This window comes from Pseudorasbora parva, chromosome 20, assembly GCF_024679245.1.
Source record: "Pseudorasbora parva isolate DD20220531a chromosome 20, ASM2467924v1, whole genome shotgun sequence".
Taxonomy (NCBI): Eukaryota; Metazoa; Chordata; class Actinopteri; order Cypriniformes; family Gobionidae; genus Pseudorasbora; species Pseudorasbora parva.
Genome location: NC_090191.1, coordinates 3,088,956 through 3,100,062, shown reverse-complemented (window position 1 = coordinate 3,100,062; position 11,107 = coordinate 3,088,956). Strand labels below are relative to the sequence as shown.

The 11,107-nt window shown below is 40.6% G+C and overlaps 1 protein-coding gene across 1 annotated transcript in view; it reads right to left on the bottom strand.

Annotated features, from left to right (window-relative positions):
- Positions 1-5,099: 5,099 nt before the first annotated feature.
- LOC137049414 (zinc finger protein 585A-like) overlaps positions 5,100-11,107 on the bottom strand; it is a 30,221-nt gene continuing 24,213 nt past the window's right edge. Inside the window, exon 4 of the mRNA XM_067427964.1 lies at positions 5,100-9,157. Coding sequence (XP_067284065.1) covers positions 7,954-9,157 — 1,204 coding nt within the window. The 3' untranslated portion in view covers positions 5,100-7,953. The remainder of the gene's footprint in view (positions 9,158-11,107) is intronic.

The window sequence follows — 11,107 nt, the reverse complement described above, 5'->3', positions numbered from 1 at the left end:
GAGTATTTGATGGATTACCTTTGAATTGACTATGTAATTGGCTTTATAAATTTACCTGACTGTTAATAAATTGCTACACTTTGATTGATTCTGACTTGCTCTGGAATTATTCAGGTTATGAACGGGTATAATTTCAACAAAAGGTTAAACAGAATAATTAAACATGTAGTTAATCTATTAAATATAAATGACCAAAGAACCAATTGGCATTCTAACCTAAATTCTAAATTATGATTAAATGGAGTCAGAAAAAGAGGAATTGGAATAAAATCCCTTTTCCCAACTGAAAAGATCGAACCCGCAGCGACCTTCACCCTCCAATCGTTAGCCTCCATTGGGACAATTTGGGCGCCCTTAAGCTACGTTCACACCAAACGCGAATTGAGCATGAAAATCGCGTCTACCGCGTCTAGTTTGACGAGTGAACATTTTGAATCCATTCGTGCGTCCGCAGCTAATTGGACGCGCGTAGAAATCGAGCATTTGAAGCCAAATAGACGTGCGTTAAAGGCGCTCCAGGTGAAATATGTTAAGCATTAACAGCCACACATGTGGTTCAGCCAACACACTACCTGGATTATCTTCACTGCATGTATATTTAATTAAAATATAAAGTTATAAAACTTCACTTTGCCCTCAGTCAAAATGATTTGGTAGGCAACAATAGATTATTTGGACCAAAGTTCACCCATTAGATGTACACAAGACGAGTTATATATCATGTTTAACCTCTACATAGACTTCCGAGCCAGCAGCAAATGCCAGAAGGACTGGCCGAGGAAAGGCTGCTCTCGCCGGGGTTAACGAGCGCTGAGCGCCCGGAGATCGCCTGGAGCTCACAACTCCAAAAACGCAAGAGAGTGTTCTTTTAAATAGGCTATGAGTAAAACATCCTAGGTAAACCACATATTTTAGCTTTAAACAACTACATTATCAACTGAAAAGCATTAAAACTACATTTAGTGACAGAATATCAGTATTTTTTTAAATTATATGCAGGGTTTCTCATCACGTGGCAGCAGCAAGCAGACTCCTCATTGGTTAACGCGGCGCGAATTGACGCCAAAGTTCAAATTTTTCTTCAAACTCGGGCGTAGACGCGAATTCGCTTCAAACGCGTGAATGCACAAAAAGCACCACTCGCGCGTATCGGGCAAGATGCTCAATTCGCTTCAAATTCGCGTTATTCACGCGAACTGGATGAGCGAATGAGGCGGAATCACGTCCATTGCGCCGCACGAAACACGTGTATCGCGCCGCTGGACCTCCAGACGCGCGTCCACGCGCCTTTCCATTGACTTAAGATGGAAATCATTCGCTCCAGACGCTCTATTCGCGTTTCGTGTGAATGTACCTTTACACCGCCACCTACTGGACGTGTGAACTGTGATTCATTATGGATAGGAGAAAAGAGAAAAATCCTATTGATTAGACATAAAATATTGTAAATGTGAACCTTATATTGTTTTGGTGTATTATTCAGTATATTTTTACATGTCACATTATCTATTTTGAGTAAAGCGCAAGAACTTTAACTTTGAAATGGTTCAATTGATTCCCCGCCTCTTTTTTTCTTCAATCCCTTATCCAAATCCTTTCGTCAAAAATCCCGCTGAGAAAAGGGAAACGAATGATTTGCTTTGCGAGCTTTCCAGCATTTGTTCGTAAACACCGTGTACAACAGTTTGCATTGCCTATTACTACTCGTGATTGGCAAACGGTTTGCCAGAATATACCCTGATTGTAAAATATATATATTTCAAGGTCAAGGTGTCATTTATTGTCTCCCTTTGGAGAAATTTGTTTTAGATTAGAGAAATGCTGCAATGTGAATGCACAACACATACACATACAACATTAACAACCATTCTAATCCTAATACAGTAGCCAACACAAATGTCAAACAGGATTTATCAATTTCACTACATAATATAACGTAAAGCACCAAAACTTCAAAGGAATTATATGTGGAACTAGAAGTTTGAGTAATACTGAAGATATTATTATAAATTACAGCAACACCTCCCCCTTTACCTTTCAGATGCTGTTCGTGTTTATAACGATAATCTTGGGGGGTGAACTCATTTAAAGTAATGTAATCGTTAGGTTTTAGCCAGGTTTCAGTCAAACACAGCACATCTACATTATGGTCTGTAATCATACCATTACCAATAATACATTTTTACCAGTGAATGTTTTTTTTTTTTGTATCTACTAATTTGTGGAACAGACACAGTCTCTATGTGATAATATCTAGGTGAAAGATTCTCTCTGGGTTGGGATTTATCTCATTTCGGGGGCCGTGAGACAACTAGCAGGCAGTTGGTTAAGCTAGTCCATCGAAGATCCCAATGAGCAAAGTGGCCTCCATCAGCCGTAAATGGAAAAAGTTTGGAACTTCAAGGACTCTTCCTAGAGCTGCTGCCTGGCCAAACTGAGCAATCGGGGGAGAGGGGGCTTAGTCAGGAAGGAGACCAAGTGACCTGCCATTTATGGTCACTGACAGACCTCCAGCGTTTCTCTGAGGAGAAAGAAGAACCTTCCAGAATAATAACCATCTCTGCAGCTCTCCACCAATCAGGACTGTATGGTAGAGTGGCCAGACGGAAGCCACTCCTCAGGAAAAGGCAGGAGTCTGCCAAAAGGCACCTGAAGGACTCTCAGACCACGAGAAACAAAATTCTCTGGTGTGATAAAACAAAAATTGAACTCAAACGTCATGTCTTGAGGAAACAGGCACTGCTCATCACCTGGCCAATACCATGGTGGTGGCAGCATCATGCTGTGGGGGTATTTATCAGCAGCAGGAACTAGTCAGGGTCTAGGGAAAGGTGAATGCAGCAATGTACAGAGACATCCTTGATGAAAACTTGCTCCAGAGTGCTCTGGACCTCAGAGTGGGGCGAAGGTTCCTCTTCCAACAGGACAACAACCCTAAGAACACAGCCAATATAACAAAGAAGTGGCTACTGGACAACTCTGTGAATATCCTTGAGTGGCCCAGCCAGAGCCCAGAATTTAACCCGATTGAACATCGCTGGAGAGATCTTAAAATGTCTGTGCACTGACGCTCCCCATCCAATCTGATGGAGCTTGAGAGGTCATGCAAAGAAGAATGGGAGAAACTGCCCAAAAAATAGGTGTTTCAAGCTTGTAGCATCATACTCAAAAAGACTGCCCATACGGAAATGTAATATATGTACATATATGTCCCTATATCCGAGTAGTGATGTCATATATGTTTCATATAAGGCAATACATTATTAGCGCATATATACATTCTCACGATATATGAAGATATAGGTTTATACCACGTATGAAATACCCATTGAAGAATTATTATATATACATATATTAAAATTATTTATATGTTGACTTTTTATATGGTACTGTATGTTAACGCCATATATGCAAACAATATATGTTGAATTTATATATATATAAGTTTATTTAAACATAATGTATGCAAACATTCAGTATGCTTGTATAGGATTTATATAGTGGTGTTTGAATCCTGGCATTTCATTCTAATTTAGTTTTGGTTCAGGCTTCGGACATTAAAAGCTCCATGTGTGTTTTTCTCCCCGTTGTGAGTGTACAGTTTGAGCATTCACTTGGTCTCGTGAGCATCTAGTTTTGCTTGGACAGTATATACTCTTTTGTCCATGTGTTTAGGGTTGTTTGTTTAGCATGCGGCTTGTGCTCATCATTAGCCATGGCGTGTACACTCATGACATTTTTCATCCTGTCCTCTAGAGGGCAACAAAGGGAGGAAGGGGTTTTAAGGTTACGAGTAGCATAGAGGAGAGGCATAGCAATGGAGCATGGGTGAAAATGCCTGGAATCACATTGCGTTTGAGAGTTAAGTGAATTGTACATTCTAATGCTTTACAATCTTATTCAAATGCACATTTTGATGTACCCATAAAAATGTTAATTCATAGTGTTTGGAAGTTTGCAGAGAAGCTAGCAGAGGACTCTGTTATCGGGCTTGAGTGCACTGATACCTACTTCTGACCTGTGTTGGATTGTGCCAGTGCCTAACCTAGGATTTAGTATTGTATATCTTCATTGCCTGCTTGGACTGGGCCTTCTACAACACTCATATAAGAGACTTGCATTGCAGACTGTATATCCTTTTCCCTCTACGGCATTTTGAATTGTTTGGTACTGTTTTTTGTTTGTGTATCACTAGTATTTTGAGTTTGGAATTGATGTACTGTTATTGTTTTTTTTACTTATAGTGTTAAGCTTCGATATTCACAATGCTGTCTTGGATATCTGTCCATGTGCTAATTGTTACTATGTTATCTCATTCAGTGGTTAAATAGATACAATTTATTTCCACTCCCACATTTAGAATCTTACAGTTAGTTTGAACACAAACTATTGGCAAAAGTGAATTCCCGTTTTTTGAGGATTTCTTGTTGTATAAAAAACTAAGGAGAGCCAGTTACAAGCATGACAGGGTTTGTTTGTTTCGATTGTTTATTTTTGAAGTCTAATAAAAAGCCCATTAACCTCTGCACCCTTGAGTCCTTCATCTCTTGCCTCACCTGACAATAAGTAACATTATAAATATTTTATATTTTAAATGTCATTTGTTTTATACATAGTATATATTTTAAGACCCTACGACATTCGACATTGATAGTGATTTGTCACATATATAATTTAAACATATGTTGACTAAAGATATATGTCAATATATGGAATTTCTGATGCTGTGCATATATGTGCATTTATGTTTTTACTCTATATGAGCATATTAGGATATTTCATATATGAGACCTATATGTCAAAATATGTATTATACATTCATAAACATATATAATATATGGGATACATTTATATGTCAATATATGGAATTGTTCCAATTTCTAATGTTTCATATATGTTTTTACTTTATATATCACATATATCGCATATATTGATATTTCATATATACACATATATTGCATTTCCGTATGGGTGTTTTAACAAAGTATTGAGCAAAGGCTGTGAATACCTATATACAAGTGATTTCTTTCCGTATGCAATGTATTAAACATGTTTAACTACTTAAAGGAAAAGTTCAAGTAAATGCAAAATCCAAAAGATGCAAAAAAATAAGTTTAATACACAGTTTGAGCAGGAAGATTGTATTCAGTTTTTACTGTTTTTTTTCTATCATTTGTTTTATATGAATTACAAAAAATGGCAGTAAACTATTTCTGTCACCATGGTGGAAAACAAACATTTAAACTGAAAATGACAACATGATACAGGAACACATGGCAGGATCACACGAGGCCAAAGAAATCAGGCATTCAGTCAAGATTAAATTATAAAAGCACACAGCCATAACATGATGAGAAAAGATACATGGGAAAAATGTAATTAGTTAAAATGTAATATTAGCTACCCGTGAACCTTAATGTAAAGTGAACACCTGTGAACCATTTATGAGTTGCAAATATTAATAACCTGTAAATGTGAACTTTAATGTAAAGTGGTGTCATGGTTAGGCTGCATAAACATGCACAAAAAGAAAGATAAAGTTGTCAAACAGTATTTAATAATATCCACAAGGTAAATTCCCACATAGAAAAGCAAGCTGACACAACCATACCTAAACAAGACAGGAAAAATGTGAACTGAAAGCACAGGATTTAAATACACAGACAAATTAGTTGATTAACTAATACACAGCTGAAAATGACCAATCAAATTACTAACTAAGATGCAAGACTAGTTGCAGGAAATGGTGCAAGACAGAAAGCAAAATTCAAACAGGGTGATATTTTGACATTATGTCCCCTCCTGGAAGTTGCAACCTGGCGGCATAACATAGGAGGTGAGGGATGGATGGAGGGAAGGTGGCTAAGAATGAGGATGAGGAGCAGGCAGAGGCTGTTAATGCTCTGTGCACACCACAAGATAATTGGGGCAATTTTGGGCCGAGTTCTCCCCTTCAGACAATCTAGGTAAAGTCCCAATTATCTTGAAAGTTCTACAGATTATTTTATCAGATTTTCCTGTGGTTTGAGGTGTGTTCAGAGTGACTCAATCTACTCAGAGGAGCGTCGGAGGCGCCCCGATCTCGGATCAAGTTGAATATTTACGATCAGAAATCCTGTTGTGTGTGGGGATCCCGAGGACAAACGTGCGCACGCTCTGGAGATTATCGCGTCAAACGAAACAATACCCAATTAAAAAGCGATATACCCTGCAATACCCTGCAGCTCGCACTGTAAAATGTAAAGTCAATCTTCACACCGTTTCTACAACTTTATCTAAACATAAAAAACTTTTCCCCCACAAATTCTTTCTAAGAAACTGTCCATACACTATAAGCCCCATTTCTTCTTGCTGGTCGTCCGCAATGTTTGTTCACTTTACAGTCAAGTCTGATGCTGGAGATTTTGCGAGATTTCCCGTGATCACATGCAGGACTCACTTTCATGATCACATTGTGGCACTCCACACACTAGAAGAACAAAATAGTCCAATTTATAATTTCTTATCGTCATGTTTGTGGTCTCTCACATTTTAACATTTCTAGTGTGGCCAGAGGTAAAGAGGAGCAGGTAAAAGGCTGGTGAGAGCAGGCAGGCAGACAGACCGCCATAAAAAGCCAGGGAGGTGTAGATTGTGGTGTAATCCAGGGGATGGCCTTGAGCAGGAATGGCCTGATGGCACTCCAAGCCACAGCCAGGGCAGCAGTCCATGGTGCATTACTGGAGAGAGAAGCCATGGTGGGGAAGATCTCCCTTTACTTTGGGGACGTACAGAGGTCATGGAACTGATGGAGGTGGAACCCTAGGCACCCTGAGCCCACAAAAAGCACCATCGAACGACTGAGGGCTGAGGCAAAGCTTGAGGGTTGGAGCCAAACAGAGTCGTAGGTGAGGAGGGCCAGAGAGCAGCGAATGGCCCTCAAATCCGTGGTGATGTGCTGTTGATGTTAGGCCTGAGCCGATGGACAGAGGGAGTCCAGCTAAAAGCTTGACGGTCACAGTTGGAGTCAAGGAAGGAAGGAGCACAGGTGGAGGAGTCAGGGTGATGGGTTGAGGTGGTACAACGGGATCTGAGGCCGGGGAAAGCGCCATGAGACCTCCACACCTATGAGAAAGGAGAAGTTGGCTCTCAGCAGGCCCCAGGTATAGCATTGCTACTGAGAAGAGGCTGATGAGGAACTGAGGGTTTTTTGGGAGACAGCAAGGACTAGATAGCAGGCAAGGCTGAGGGCTGGAGAAGGGACTGAAGAGAAACAGACAGGACCAGCTCATCCAAAATAGAGCAGACAGGCCCAGGAGGGATTAAAGGGGGTAGGGCAGGGGTGTCCAACCCTAGTCCTGGAGGGCTACCACCCTGCAGATTTTGGCTCCAACCTGAATCAAAACACACCTGAAACAGCTAATCATGGTGTTGGAGCAGGGTTGGTACTGAAATCTGCAGGACGGTAGCCCTGCAGCTATTATTTTTTCTTTCATAGACAGCTCTTATCTTCTTACTATGTATATTTGTTTAAATTCTTAATATTTTTAAATCATGTAATATTCTGCAGAAGAGCGAAATTAATCTCACAGCTTCTCTCGTAAGAAGTGAATCTCAGTTCCACTGATCCACAGCATGTGATTGGCTGTTCACTCCTAATGACAGCTAAACTCCTGAACTCAAGATCAAAGACTGAGTTGACAGAGAAAGCTGATGATCAGCATCATAGGACTAGCAAAGTCTGAATAGATTGGTTTGGTTTTGTCAACTCGAAACTAATACTGTAACCCTGAGTTTGTCAAACTACCATCATGGTACAGGCCCCTGGTTAGACACGCGAGGATCTGGCTCTGTGGCAACTTTTTGAACATGTCATAGTGCAAAGTTGTGGGAGTGTCACCTATTCAGACAACTGTCTGATAACGACATGACATGGCTAAATAAATAATGAAGGCTTCTCTCCAGTGTTACTTCTCATGTATCCATTTTGACTGAAACTTTTCCCTCACTTCTTGAGTGGATCCTCAAGTGGCAAATAAGGGTTCCTTTATGTTTGAAACACTTTTCACACTGACCGCATGTGAATGGCTTCTCTCCAGTGTGAATGTTCATGTGATATCCAAGGTTTATTTCTGTTGTGAAGCTCTTCCCACACTGTTGGCAGGCGTATGGCTTTACTCCAGAGTGAATCGACATGTGCCTTTTAAGGTTTTCTTTTTCAGTGAAGCTTTTCCCACATTGTTGGCAGGTGTGAGGCTTCTCTCCAGTGTGAACTGACATGTGCCTTTTAAAGTTTCCTTTATGGGCAAAATTCTTTCCACATTTTTGGCAAGTGAACGCCTTCTCTCCAGTGTGAATTCTCATGTGTTGCCCAAAGCTTCCTTTTCGAGTGAAGCTCTTTCCACACTGAGGGCAGGTGTAAGGCTTCTCTCCAGAGTGAATACTCATGTGGACTTTAAGGCTTACTCTATCAGTGAAACTCTTTCCACACAATTCACAGGTGTATGACTTATCTCTAGTGTGAATTATCATGTGTAATTTAAGCTGTCCTTTTTGAATGAAACTCTTTCCACACTGTTGGCAGGTGTAAGGCTTCTCTCCAGTGTGAATTCTCATGTGATTCTCAAGGCTTCCTTTTTGAATGAAACTCTTTCCACACAATTTGCAGGTAAAAGGAGACTCTCCAGTGTGTATTCTCATGTGATTGTTAAGGCTTCCCTTTTGAGTGAAACTCTTTCCACACAATTTGCAGGTAAAAGGAGACTCTCCAGAGTGAATTCTCCTCATGTGATCCTCAAGGTTTGCTTTTTTAATAAAACTCTTACCACACTGTTGGCAGGTGAAAGGCTTTTCTCCAGTGTGAACTCTCAAGTGGACTTTAAGGTGTCCCTTTTCAGTGAAGCTCTTTCCACACAATTTGCAGGTGAAAGGCTTCTCTCCAGTGTGAATTCTAACGTGCCTGTTAAGGCCTACTTCTTGAGTGAAACTCTTCCCACACTGTTGGCAGGTGTAAGGCTTCTCTCCAGTGTGAATTCTCAGGTGGACTTTAAGGAGTCCTTTATCGGTGAAGCTTTTTCCACACTCTTGGCAGGTGAAGGGCTTCTCTCCAGAGTGAATTTTTATATGCTTGTTAAGGTTTCCTTTTTGAGTAAAACTCTTTCCACACTGATCACATTTGAACAAATCACGGTTTTTCCCATATTGATCTTTGTCATCTATTTCATACAGTTCTTGACTCTCCACTTTCAGTGCCATCAGATCTAAAAAAGAAGAAAAATACAAGTTAACCCCAGTTTAATGGCACAAAACAACAGAAATCAAGACATCAAAACCAAAAACTTGTGCTCAGTCCATTAAGCTACAGAAAGAGAACTGTAATCTCAGAAAATGTTCTCATTATTCAAAACCCTTTGCTTTCTTTAGGACACATTATAAAACCCTTTTCCACTGCCGAAGGTATTACGGAAGGGGTTTAGAATGTGTGTAATGCACTGGTAAAAAGTAAAAATGTCAAGTGAAAGAGAATTTTACTTTTTACAGAACTGTTATAAGCAATTTCCTCAGAGTTTGACTGTTTTGCTATTGCTGGCTATTGCGGTGCATTTGTTTCATCTTTCCTTTTGTTTCTGTAAAACACTGACACAGGGGTATAAAATCTTGGACCTTTCTTTGTTCCTCAGTTCACACTCGATGCAGGCATTACCTGGGTTTGACTGTGGATTCATTCTTGCAAGGATTAAATCTTTATAAAGACACGATTGGCTAAGCTTTGTCTCTTATTCAGAAATGCAACAGAGTTAAAGGGGGGGGGGGGTGAAATGCTGTTTCATGCATACTGATCTTTTTACACTGTTAAAGACTTGGATTCCCATACTAAACATGGACAAAGTTTCAAAAGTTAAGGTGGACGTTTGATGGGAGTATTTCTTTGTCAAAAATACTACTTCCGGTTAGTCATAAGTTTCGGCAAGTTTTTTGCGATCATGCGTCCCCTTTGACGTTAATGGGGGCGGAATTTCCTTGTATGGGCCTTACGGACAATTCTACCGGAAGAGCGTGAGAGAGAGAGAGGGAGAGAGCGAAAGTAACAGGCTACGCCCATCAAAGCGCTGGCTCGTAGGCTGCGCTGCACAGGTGATGTGCACAATTACAATGTCACCAAAAAAGTGCGTTTTTGGTTGCCAGACCAAGACAGTCCTGCACAGATTCCCCAAAAACCCCGCGTTAAGGCAACAGTGGATGTAATTTGCTTTTCCGGATCAGCAACTGAGTTGCGCGAATGTTTATATCTGTTCGCTGCATTTCGGTGCCGACTGTTTCATAAACAAGGCCCAGCTCGACGCCGGATTTTCCAATCGCCTAATGCTGAAGGATGGAGCAGTCCCAACGATAAAGGTCCCAACGTTAGAACCGCAGGCGGTGAGTAAGACTGCTTCAAATGTCTGTGTTTTTGTCTATGCTCATCAAGTAGCCCAAACCTGATCACGTATAGCTAATTGATCAATGGAGCATGCGATGTGTAGTGCGTATACATTTGTTTAGCTGGCCACTATTTGTGTAACTTTATGTTTGTGTATTGTAAAAGCACTCCAAACAACAATACACAAAGAGTGGGGAAATATGTTGAACTAAATAAGCGCGCTTCTTCATTCAAATGCGCTACTATTCCGTGTCTTTCTATGTAAACACTAACTTAGCCTGCCGTGCAAAACCAGTCCGCTTACTGTCTACACAAACCACGTGTAAACACACACACACACGTGCACAACTGCACTTCCCACATGTACACCTTTAAAGACAAAAATACGACGATATAATTCAAGTATAAATATGTAAATAACACAAGCCGCTAAGCATATTATATAGTTCGTGTATAACTTGTACCACATAGAGACGTCCTGCTCTAGTCGTTTTTGCTGCTGCTCCTGTTCAACTGCAGCCTCTGGGTCTGATTCCGGATCATAGATGTATGGCTGTATCTGATTAAAAGCCATATTTTTATTTTGAATAAAGTTTTTTTCCCGCTGTTAGGGATGACACAGCTTTACGACGCACTCGACTCAACATAGCAGCAGCGAGCACACGTCATTATTTAGCTCCGCTCACACGATACGCCCCCACCCGCTCG